The 12,135-nt window shown below is 50.6% G+C and overlaps 1 protein-coding gene across 1 annotated transcript; it reads left to right on the top strand.

Annotated features, from left to right (window-relative positions):
- Positions 1-1,634: 1,634 nt before the first annotated feature.
- BMP15 (bone morphogenetic protein 15) lies at positions 1,635-6,351 on the top strand. The gene is made up of 2 exons (XM_063142069.1): positions 1,635-1,983; positions 5,134-6,351. Exons 1-2 carry the CDS (start codon positions 1,635-1,637, stop codon positions 6,009-6,011), a joined length of 1,227 nt encoding a protein of 408 aa, XP_062998139.1. The 3' UTR covers positions 6,012-6,351.
- Positions 6,352-12,135: the final 5,784 nt, after the last annotated feature.

Genomic DNA, 12,135 nt, shown 5'->3' with positions numbered 1-12,135 from the left:
GCAACCAAACTGATAAAAGGGACTTGAGCAACTCCAATAGAAGGCCATTTACACCTCTTGGGGTGTTTTAGTTTAGAAAGAAAAGGTAAGGAAGGGAAGCCTTGACCGAGGTGTAAAAAATGATCCCTGGTTTAGAGACAGTGGATCCAGAATCATTTTCCTCCCTTTCCCATGCTAAAAGAACCCAATGGGGGCATCTGATGAAGCAGAACTGAAAGGGGGGGGGGCATTCACGGAAGACAAAAGGAAATACTTCACACAGCACATAGTTAAATGAGGGAATTTGCTACACAGGTTGTCATGATGGCTCTGGTCTAATGGAGCTCAAATGCAGCACTGGTGAGCAACTGGTCTGAGACAGAAGGCTTTGTGCTTCAGTTCAAAAGTGCCTCCCAGATCCCGCTACAAGGCAGAAAGTCTTCAAGGGATGGGCCTCTGGCTGCGCGCCTTGCACGCCCTGGTCTCTCTATGAGCCTGTGCCAGGTATGCTGCCTGCACTGGATGGTGGAGCTTTACGGTGTGCTGGGGCAGGGCTTGGGGGCTGCAGTTCTTGGCTCAGGCTCCTGGCTGTCTGACTTGGGGGCCTCTGCTTCCACTGGGGCAATTGGGCCTGGTGCCTTCTCAATTGGCACCGCTGGTTCTTAAGCCTCTGAGTCGCTTCATTGGATGTTTTTGGAAAAGGCTCCAAAATCCAGGAAAACTCATGCCACAAGAAAACTGCTCCTCTTTTCAGCGATCCCAGGCACTGCTCTGGACCGTGGGCTCCCTCTGGGTGCTAAAGCCTGCTACTGCAACACAGAGGGGTGGCCCTAGAGATGCCTGTAGCACTGGACTGGGGACCAGCCAGAGGTGCAAAATCTGCAACCAGCCAGTGTGGTGTAGTGGCTAAAAGTGTTGGACGAGGAGTCAGGAGATCCGGGTTCTAGTCCCCACTTGGCCATGGAAACCCACTGGGTGGCTTTGGGCCAGTCACAGACACTCAGCCCAGCCTACCTCACAGGGTTGTTGTGTTGTGAGGTTAACATGGAGAGGAGGAGGATTACGTACACCACCTTGGGTTCCTTGGAGGAAAAAAGGTGGGATAGAAATGCAATAATAGAATAAATAAAACGTCTTGTCCAATTCCACCCCACTTCTCTCATCCAGGCAAAGAAATCTGCTGCCTCTTTAAATTCCGATGGAGGGCCTGCCTTTAAAATGGGGTGGGCGGAGCAGCTCTTATTTTACCCCAGTAGGCAATGGCCCAGGGAGGGAGAGGAAGTCCTCTAACTTAGCCAGCCTGGAAGGGCTCCATCTTGGGACAAGAAGGCTGTCCCAGCCTGCCGAGAACCTGCCCTGTTGGGCTCTGCCCTGCCCTGGCTGCCACCGCCTCTGGCTCCTTTTGACAAGTTTTGGGGAGGGTGTGTGTGTGTGAGCTGAGCGTTAGCACCCCACTGACACCACCATGGCTACAGTGACTGGGAGACCCTAGCATGAGACCAGAGGTGTGAGGGCAGGAGGGGGACCCCTGGGTTTGGCCTTGGTAGACTCTCTGTCGCCGCCTTTGCCTTCGCGGGGAGAGGATGCTTAACCTGGCCCTGGGGTCCCCCGTGGCTCCTGCCCTGTGACCCCCCCACCCCCTCCCCCACCCTGCCATGGCTGGCCTGAGCCAATTCTGCCCAAAGTGCACTTTGCTCCTCTTGGCTTTGCTGTTCCCGCTGGAGCTCCCCCTGGGAGAGGGCAAGGCAGCCCCTTCCCCGGAGGGCGCTGTGTCTGGGGTCCCCTCCCTCCCTCTCATCCAGATGCTTTTGAGAGAGGCCCCGCCCAGAGCCAGGCCCCAGGGCCGCCGCAGGAGGCAAACCAGGGGGCAGCCGTTGCGCTACATGCTAGACTTGTATCGGAGTGTGGCTGACCGGCACGGCCAGCCGCGCAGGAACCGTCGGCTCAGCACCAATGCTATCCGCCTGGTCCAGCCCTTTGCCAAGGCCCGCCAGCCTGGGACAGGTGAGTTGCAGGGCGCTGCGAGGTGCGTGAGGGGAGCAGGCAGGGCTCCACCGCTGGGGCCCTCAGAATTCCACACCTGAGCGGCCTGCGAGATCTGCTTGGCTCCATTGGAGCATCCAAAGCGCCCCCAGCTTGCAGACCTCGTAAAGCCAACCGGTGGGCGGGCAGGGGGGCAACGCGAGTCTTGTCTTTAAGAGACACTTAAAAGGTGAGGTTCCGCGGGTACCGTGGCTGTGCTGCGTCTTCTTGCTGCGTCTTGTCAATTGCCCTTTTTGCTTCCTTCTGCCTTTCTCTAAAAGGCTCAGGAGCAGGACTGGTGCCAGACTATTTTGCAAAGCGAGCTACTTGCACCCCCCTCCGCCCCCAAATTGCCAACTTTGATTTTTAAGAACAGATATTTTGTAGAAAAAATAAAAAGCACAAAACTTGAAACTGCTAAATTTATTATGTTTTTTCTCTCTTAAAACAGCGAATTTGTATAAAACTGTGACCCTTAAAGGTCAGTAATGCACCCCTCTGAGGTTTGAGCCCTAGGCAGCTGCCTAGTTGGCCTAATGGTAGCGCCGGCCCTGCCCAGGAGTGAGACTAACAACCTGCAAAATCTGCAATTGTTGCACTTTGGAGAAGGATGCTAGGCAGAAAATCCCAACCCTGGCTGCAAACGGGCTCCCTCCCTCTGGCCGAAACACACCCAGCTACGCTCTCTCGCCAGTTGCATCTCTGCTTCCTTTCCTCTGGTGTTTGTCTGCCAATCCACAGCTGTGCTGGTTCAGCACTACATACAGGGGTAATTGGGTTCTGTGTAGCATTGGCCTAGGAGGGGCTGGGGGTGGGTGGGAATTTGGCTTGCTAATGGAGCAGCTGTAAGGTTCCCTCCATACTCATAAAAAGAACAGGAGGGAGGGAGGACCTCAGAGGCTCCTTGTGTCTCCTGATACGGGAGCGCTGACTGTAGTAGGAGCATCTTCTTCTGCAGCTGCTGCTGCAGGCCTCTTCCACCTCCAGGAAGGAGGACCTGGGGCAAGGAGCTGCCCCCATGCATCATGTCCACCTAGCAAACAAGTGTGTGTGTGTGTGTGTGTGTGTGTGTGTGTGTGTGTGTGTGTGTGTGTGTATGTATGTATGTATGTATGTATGTATGATGGAGTGACTGACCGCCCTGGGCGGAGTCTTCCAGAATCCTATTTGGACCCCTCTACTCTCAGCTTAAGGTTTCCACCGGAGGAAGAGAATTCCTTGTAGGTATTAAGCAGTGCCTTGCGAGTTAAGCAATTAAATAGCTTTAGGGTGATATCATAATGCTATTTGTGTGTGTTCTCCTAATCAAGCCAATCTCTTGCTACAGGGAATTCCTGGAAAATGGAACGGCAGCGTGGGAGGGGGAAGCAAGTTCACTGCTGACATTAGCACCCTCTTTAATACTGGTTCATGATGAGTAGTCTCTCTGTGGTGTAGGTTAGCAGCCCCGGGGGAAGAGTCCTCTGCAACTCAGAAGTTTCTAACAGTTGAAACAATATCTGGCTCCACTGAGAGACTGCTGTGTTCACACATAACACTAAGCCGAGATTGATTTGAGTGCAGGACACGGAATAATGGGCTCAAGTTACAGGAAGCCAGATTCCGGCTGGACATCAGGAAAAACTTCCTGACTGTTAGAGCAGTGTGACAATGGAACCAGTTACCTAGGGAGGTGGTGGCCTCTCCCACACTAGAGGCATTCAAGAGGCAGCTGGACAACCATCTGTAAGGGATGCTTTAGGGTGGATTCCTGCATTGAGCAGGGGGTTGGACTCGATGGCCTTATAGGCCCCTTCCAACTCTGCTATTCTATGATTCTATGATTTTAACCATGGTTTGTTGAACAAGCCAAAGCCAGTCTTGCAGACAAGCAAAGTAACCACAGCTTGTTTTACCTCCACCTCTTTTGCCAGTATCCAGCTGTTATCCCAAACGCCCTGGTAGCAGTAAAGACCTATTTTGCCTGTGTATTGGTGTGTATGTGTTTGTATGTGCATGTATATTCTTGGGTGTATGTGTTTGTGGAACTTTTTTGTGGAGTGGCAATGTGAGATATAGATTTTTCTGTGTTTCCAGGGGGTTAGGTGTGTGTGTGTGTGTATATATATATATATATATATATATATATATATATATATATATTCATTTATTTATTTATTACATTTATATACCACCCCATAGCAGAAGCTCTCTGGGTGGTTTGCAAAAGTTAAAAACAGTGAACATTAAATAGTATACAAAATTTAAAACCATCAAAAACATATAAAAACAATGGTATCCATTTAAAACAACAGTCCTGGGGGCTGTTAGAAAACAAACAAACTTAGCGTTGTTAAATGCTGTTAAATGCCTGGAAGAAGAGAAAAGTCTTGACCTGGCGCTGAAAAGATAACAATGTTGGCGCCAGGCGAGCCTCATCGGGGAGATCATTCCAAAATTGGGGGGCCACCACTGAGAAGGCCCTCTCCCTTGTTTCCATCCTCCAAGTTTCCTTTGGAGCAGGCACTCGGAGGAGGACCTTAGATGTTGAGCACAGCGTTTGGGTAGGTTCATGTCGGGAGAGGGGTTCCGTCAGGTATTGTGGTCCCAATGTTTTCCCTTTGTGTTTTTGTGTGGTGTGTGTTTTTTCTTTGTGTTTTGCCAGGTTGGATGTTAAGCAATATTGGAGGGGTGGGGGGAGAATACTTAAAAGGTTGTCACACAGAGGAGGGCCAGGATCTCTTCTCGATCCTCCCAGAGTGCAGGACACGGAATAACGGGCTCAAGTTAAAGGAAGCCAGATTCCGGCTGGACATCAGGAAAAACTTCCTGACTGTTAGAGCAGTACGACAATGGAATCAGTTACCTAGGGAGGTTGTGGGCTCTCCCACACTAGAGTCCTTCAAGAGGCAGCTGGACAACCATCTGTCAGGGATGCTTTAGGGTGGATTCCTGCATTGAGCAGGGGGTTGGACTCGATGGCCTTATAGGCCCCTTCCAACTCTGCTATTCTATGATTCTATGAGAAGAAGAGAAAAATGGGCAGGGTGATGCAGGAGCCTGAAAGTGGGAATCACTTTCTCCTTTTTGTTCTCCTTCTCCCTCTCATCCAGAGATGGGGCTGCAGTCCTGACCTCCTGTTTATTCCTGCAGGTCCCTGGCTGGTCTGGAACCTCGACTACCGCCTGGAAATCAAGCCGCAGGTAGAGCACTTGGTGAGGGCCACAGTGGTCTATTCGCGGATTCAGTCTTCAAGCCACGGCCAGTTCTTGTGCTCAGCTGAGCTGCTCTCCAGTGGAAGCGTCGCATCTCCGGTCACCCTTGGCCTGGCTCCCCCACGCACCGACATAAGGAACGCCTCCACCGCTTCTTCCTGGGAGAGCTGGGTGGAGACGGACCTCTCTGCACATCTCCAGCTGTGGGCCTGGGGTGCCCACAGGAGCCGGGTGGTCCGTGTGAGCCACACCTGTGCCTTTCTGGGGCCTTTTGGGGGCTCGTCCCCAGACCCTGGCTGGGCAGATAAGCTGTCTTTGAATTACCCCTTCTTGCTGCTCTACCTCAATGACACTCAGAGAGGCATTCGGGCCGAGTTTGGGGGTTTGAGCTCTGAGCAGGCGCCTTTCCCCCAAAGCCTGGCCCACGTCCGCCAGGCTCGTGAGGTGGGCAAGCTTGCCCTGGATGTTCCAAGCTATGGCTGCACAAAGAGTCCCAAGCAGAAGGAGTGCTCCCTCCGCCACTTCCGGGTCAGCTTCCGCCAACTGGGCTGGGACCACTGGATCATCGCTCCCAATTGGTACTTGCCCCAGTATTGCAAGGGGAGCTGCCCCCGTATCCTGCGCTACGGCTTCAACTCTCCCAACCACGCCATCATCCAGAACTTCATCAATGAGCTAGTGGACCAGAGTGTCCCCCGTCCATCCTGCGTCCCTTATGAGTACGGCCCCATCAGTGTCCTCATGCTTGAACAGAACAACAATGTCCTCTACAAGGTGTACGAGGACATGGTTGCTAAGTCCTGCACCTGCCGCTAAATCTTGGGGATGGGTGGGTGGGTTATGTAGGGAGATGCTAAGCCCCACCATGGGGCAACCTTCTGAGGATGACCTCATGTGCTGTAGAACCGGTTTGCATTTTCCTGACAGCCATACCTAAGAGACAGTCCAGGTTTTAATAGTTGTGGCTATTATTCACCTAGGTCCTGATTTCTCTCACTTCCTGGTGACATGACGGATGTACAAGTTCGCTGGGCTGTTTTACAGCAAGGTTTTTAGGCACCTGTTGGCAAATTGTCCTTTCCATGTACTTCTTCAAAGAAAGAGGTCCTGCTGGGAGCTTTCACCCTGCCAGAACCTCAGGAAGAGTGAGGAGATGGAGGGGATATGAAGGAAGCATAGACAGCTTTGCTCTTGAGAGGAGGCCGTTGGGTGTTTTTTGCTTGAGCCTTCTCTCCTTGGCTTTATTTTGAGGCTCTCCCTGTCAAGAGGACTCGTGTTGTGTCTCATGCCCTGAATGAATTGTGCCCTCTTTCTTTCTGGAAAGCTGTGCCTTCTCCCTAAAATGGCTGGGGGTGGGATGGCAGGAAAACAGCTGCTTGCCTGTATTTGGATGGGGGATCCATGCCTCCTCTTTGACTCTGGAGTTTGGCCGCTTCCTCTGATCTGTTCCGATGAAAAAGAATTTCAGGAGTTGAAAGATTACCTGCTACAGGGAACTTCCTGGGATGCCCCAGTCGGACCTCTTCTCTCTCTCTCTCTCCCCGCGGGTGCCATGACTCACGGCCAGCACAGGTTGCACAATTTTGGGCTGTTTGAGCCAGTGGATTCTGGCTACTGCTTGCTGTACAGTGGTTGTTCTGTGCTCTGTTCTCCTTCCTCTTGGATTTGCTGCCTTGTACCATCTCACTACGCAAATAAAATCACAATGTAATTCTCACCTGCAACGCTGGGAAAAGTTAACCAATGGGACTTGGAAGGTTGTTTAAAAATGACTTTGTGGGAAGAGGGCTGGGAAGGAGATGGTTGGTTGCAAGAGCCCCTCTGCTCCCCAGAACGGGGGAGTTTTTAAGACTGTTCCTGGGAATAAATAATACAATGTCAGGATGTTTTAAGCTGAACTAGGGTGCTGCCAGGGGCTTGCGTGTCCAGGTGGATCAGTGGCTGGCCGGAGGCCCCCTCGCTTAGTCTAATCCTATCCAGGAGGGATGGCTACTTCCATGTGCAGCTGTGTTGTGGTCCCTGTGTAGACAGAACTTTTGCAGCTGCATCCTCCAGGCATCCCTCCAGGACCAGTATGCCTGTTCTGGCTGAAGGCTTTTGGGGCGGAGATGTCTCTCTGTCACCATCACCCCCTCTGAGTTGAAGCACTTTAGAGGCAATGTCTGCAAATGGTTCCAGTGATAACACAGGTGGATCACCTCATTGCCCACCCACCCCTCCTCATTTGTCTCTCTTTGAGTGCTTCTTTTTCGGCCTCCATCTTCCTTCCTTCACACACTGTTGCCTCCCCAGACCTGTATTGCCAATAATCTGGGACATCTTTCTATTTATTATCTAGTGTATTTAAATTGAGATGTGTAAATAAATTGGTTTCTTTTGCTAAAGAGGGCTTCAGCCTCTGATTTGGGGAAGGATGGGAAGAAGGAAAGACTCAGGACTGGGAAGGGGAGGGAAGCCCACCCACCCCACATCCTGCCCCCAAAGTTTCTGAAGCAGCAGGTCAAATCCAAAAGACCTCAAGGCTTAGTCGTAAGACCACTCCCCCACCCATTCCTGTCCTTGAGCTATCAGTGTTGTATTGGTTCCTTGTAGGAACATAAGACACTGAGTCAGACCGTTGGTCCATCTAGCCCAGTATTGTCAACACTGACTGGCAGCAGTGTCTCGCCAGGGTTTCAGGTAGGAATTTTCCCTGCCCTATCTGGAGAAGCCAGGAATCAAATCTAGGACTTTCTGCATGCAAAGTGTGAAGCTACAGCCCTTCCCTCCTGAGAGGGAGTGATGGGTTGGCGTTTCCTTGAGCTGTGGAGCTGCTTGGCCCAAGCTGGAGATGAGATTGTGAGAAGAGGTGTGCCAGGACCAGGTTAGGACAAAGAGGCTGAGGATGGAACTGTGAGGAAAAGGAGTGACGCAGAGAGAATCCTCACCAGGTAGGGTGTCCCAACGTGTAGGAAGGCACCATTGGACACGAGGTCTCAAGCTTCACTCAGATTCGTCATGAGAATGGAAGGCCCACATTGGCCAGAATGTTCACTTGCATGACAAATGCCTCTCTTCTTAGAAAAGCAGACATTGGATGATGATCCCGTGAATAGTGAGCTTGGGAGAAGGTCAGAGGCAATGGTATGGAGAAATGTCTCCCTAATCTTAGCTAGTGAGCATCTTTATTTACAGGAACGCCTGATCATCTGGAAAGGAAGCTGAGAGACACACAGGCCTGGGAATAGGAGTGTGAAAAAAGAGTGGGGCATAGAGGCAAACCCTTGTCCGGGCATCTGCGTGCCCAGCACTGGCTCTCTGGCTGGCAGGCAGGCTTGCCAACGGCTTGTGACTTTGCTTTCTACCCAGATGGTGTTGCTGCCAGCCAGCAGGTTGAAGGTCTCTTGTTCCAGCATATGTCCAGTATGGACAGTGTCCTGGGCAAAGTTCCTAAGTGATGATGGAATGTCAACAGTCCTGACCTGGGCAGACCTTTCTGGGCTGGCTTGGGCCAGGCTTTCTCCTCCTAGACGGCTGTGCTTGTGCAGTGGGCAAGTTCTGGCTTTGCTGGGCCATTGCGAGCCCCTTGCCAGCACTCTGCCTGGGGTCATCGGAATAGTACCCTGGTACAGGGTACTATCTGGCTTTTCTTTTGTTTGGCTTTTTAATAAAGATTTCTGCCCTGTCCTTCAAGCACAATAACCTCTTAACACCGTAAAATAACCAGTACAGAAAAATCAACTGAAAGCAGCATAAAAATATTAAAAAATCAGAGTACAACAAATCAACGGAAGTTTAATTGCCAAGGAAAGTGAAATGAATTTGTCTGGCACTGGCAGGGTAACTGAGTGGGTGGCAGGCAAGCCTCTTTGGGCAGAGCATTGCAAAGCCGGTGCCACCACGGATAAGGCCCTTTCCCAGAAACTCTGTGATGTGCCTCAGATGATGGGGAAACCTGGAGAACGGTGTCTTTGGAGGGTCTCAAAATATGGGCACTAGGGCAGGCACATGGGGAGAGAGGTCGTCCTTCTGCCATGCTGGCCCGTTTAGGTTCTTTCCTCCAGTAAACTGACCTATAAAAATTCTCAGCAGCAACAGCAGCAAGTAACTCCTGCAGCTTTTTCACCTGCCTGGCTTTTCTGTCTCCACTGTCTTTGGATTCACCCCCTTCCCCCTTAGATCAAGGTTCATTACTTGGTTGTAGGCACTCAACTGCACCAAATGGACTCGATAACTCAGATAGGAGCAGCCATTCCTGTGCCTCCTCCTCCCACCCCCCAAAAACACACATCCTTCTGGGAGAAATGATGATGCTGCCATCCTCCTTCAGGCATGCTTGAAAGTCTCGGGGAGGCTGCAATGGGGGCGAAGGAGATGAAGCATCTCCCTAGGATTGTAGGCCTGGCTTTAGGATGATTGTTTTAGGACAGGGTTCTCTGTTCCCGGGGGTTTTGATCCTTCTGAGCAGACAGCAAGGATGTGCTGCCTTGGGTGAGGCAGTGGGAGCTGAGCATATGGCAGAGATCCGGCCGGCTCACAAAAATAAACAAACCCGAGTCCAGTGCAAGATGGGGAGTCGATTGGCTGTTGGGGAATGTACCAGTTAATCATTCAGCCAAGTTCACGGAACCATTCAGAGCAGAAATGGTGCAATGAGCCTCAGCCTGGTCCGTATAGCAGTGCCAGGTGGCCTTTAAGGTAGGCCTGAGGAATCCCACCAGGATTGGGGGGGGGGCATTTTCACCAGCTCCTGCCTGCTCTTTGGCATCTGGCCCTTGGATGGCTCATTCTTGTGGGCCTGAAGAATGAGATTCCTTCAGCAGAGGGCTTGTTATATCCTGCCAACACAATCAGCCCAGGGTTCAAGCTTGGGTTTATGCGCTGAAGGAAGTGCACTCAGACAGTGGGAAATTCCACCCCACGGAAAAGCCACTGGAGCTGTGAATGGCCCAAGTTCATCAACAAGGAAGGGAATGTGTCTGGAACATCCTGCAGGGTGCTGGGTGTCACTCGGAGGCCTCACTCATTCTCACAAACATTAGGCGAGGAGGACTTTCCCCATCTTTCTGACTGTAGAAAACCTATTAAGGAGAAAAGGGGCCCTTCTAAATGAGCGATTTATTGCACACTTGTGATTGGTCACTCATGGAAGTTTTCGTGTCCTTTATATGATGTTGTCAACAACCAGGACATCTCCGCACTATTCCCTGAAAATCCCACTATAAAAAAATACCACTTTTAATGTGGCAATATCCTGAAAAGCTGTGGGGTCTTCCACCACTAGATGGCACTCTCTCAACAGAAGTGAACAGAGGGGAAGTATTCAATTCAAATCACACCATCTCCCCTCTCCTCCCATGTAATGCAGCCCCTAACAATTACTCAAAAGAACAAGGAAGCACAAAGCCCTGGGTAAGCAATGTGATTTCCTCGTAATGTAGAGATGCTCGAAGAGAGGAGAGGTGCACAGCCTTCTGATTAGTAGTGCAAAGGGTTCTCTGCCTGAAAGCATCCTCCCAGCCAGTTCTCACAAACAGCAGACAAGAAAATACATCTGTGTCTGGGCTGTTCTGGTTCATACATAGAATATTAACAGATTAGGAAGAAGGCTAGGCCAAAACTCTTCTCCCTAGGAACTAGTTTTCTACATGTGGAGATGGAAGGGTGTTGTATCAAGGTACATTCTATTACAGGAAGGTGCCACCCCCCACCCACCCTACAGTCTGAAGTGGTCTGGCTCAGAAACAGGTTTATTGGTGGGAAAACTTGAGAAGGTTAAGAGGAGAAGACAATTATGTCCGCCACCCCCAGCCACCCTAAAATTCCATGAATGAGGCAGGACCAAGGTGCCCAATGTCTTGCGAATGTGAACGAGCCATAGAGCTATAATCGGAATGGAGAGTGGTGTAGTGGCTAAAGTGTCAGACTGGGAGTTGGGAGATCCAGGTTCTAGTCTCCACTTGGCCATGGAAACCCACTGTGTGACTTTGGGCCAGTCACAGACTCTCAGCCTTGTTGTTGCTGTTGTTGTGAGGATAAAATGGAGAGGATTATTATTATGTATGCAGCCTTGGGTTCCTTAGAGGGAAAAGGATGGGATATAAATGTAATAATAATAATAATAATAATAATAATAATAATAATAATAATAATAGACAACATACCTCATTGACATAGCAATACCGAATGACAAAAATGTTGTTGAAAAGGAAGAGGAAAAGAGAGGAAAATATACACCACTGGCCATGGAAGTCAAAGAACTATGGCAACAGGAAAAGGTCACAATTATTCCATTAGTCACATCAGTCACCGGCAACACATAAAAAAAAAAACTATACAGAAAAACCTTCAGAAACTGGGCCTACCAAAAGACAACCTCACCAACATCCAGAAAGCAGTCATACTTAAAACATGCTCAATTGTCAGGAAATTCCTGAATCTGTAAAAGACAGCATGACTTGGCAATGCCCATCATGTCCGTCTAGAAAAAACAAGAAAGAGCAAGAAAGAGATGATGATGATGATGATGATGTTGATGTTGTTCAGCCTCAAAGTCCCCTGTTAAATCTGCAAGCCTCCAGTTCCTGAACTTGACATTGGCTGCAGCGTGCCCAGTGCCACTTTGGCTCCGTTGCAGCATGCCGAGGGCGTGCGTTCCACCAACATGCCTGCCTATTGGCCTCAATTCCATGCTCAAGCCCTTTCCATCATAGTTGAATCTCTCTCTCCTTTGGCCAGCTGTGGTTGTGGCACAAGCTGTGTCCTCGCGGGGAAACTGGCAGAGGCGACTTGTGGGAGCAACACTCTGCGGTGTGGTTGTGCCTCAGGGGCCTTAGACTCATTGGCCTGAAGCCTTGTGGATTTAGGGGGAGGGGAGGAGTCGAGGGGAGGGGAAACAGCTGGAACCTGGATAAAAGGACTGCGTGTCTCTCAAATATTTGATCACTGGCTCCAGCTTCAG

This window comes from Elgaria multicarinata, chromosome 15, assembly GCF_023053635.1.
Source record: "Elgaria multicarinata webbii isolate HBS135686 ecotype San Diego chromosome 15, rElgMul1.1.pri, whole genome shotgun sequence".
NCBI lineage: Eukaryota > Metazoa > Chordata > Lepidosauria > Squamata > Anguidae > Elgaria > Elgaria multicarinata.
This window is presented reverse-complemented; position numbering and strand designations above follow the sequence as displayed.

Bases quoted from the DNA above. Each gene is read 5' to 3' on its own strand.
- BMP15 (XM_063142069.1), top strand. From the start codon at position 1,635: ATGGCTGGCCTGAGCCAATTCTGCCCAAAGTGCACTTTGCTCCTCTTG. The intron at 1,984-5,133 runs GTGAGTTGCAGG...TTATTCCTGCAG, and splicing joins GGCCCGCCAGCCTGGGACAG to GTCCCTGGCTGGTCTGGAAC.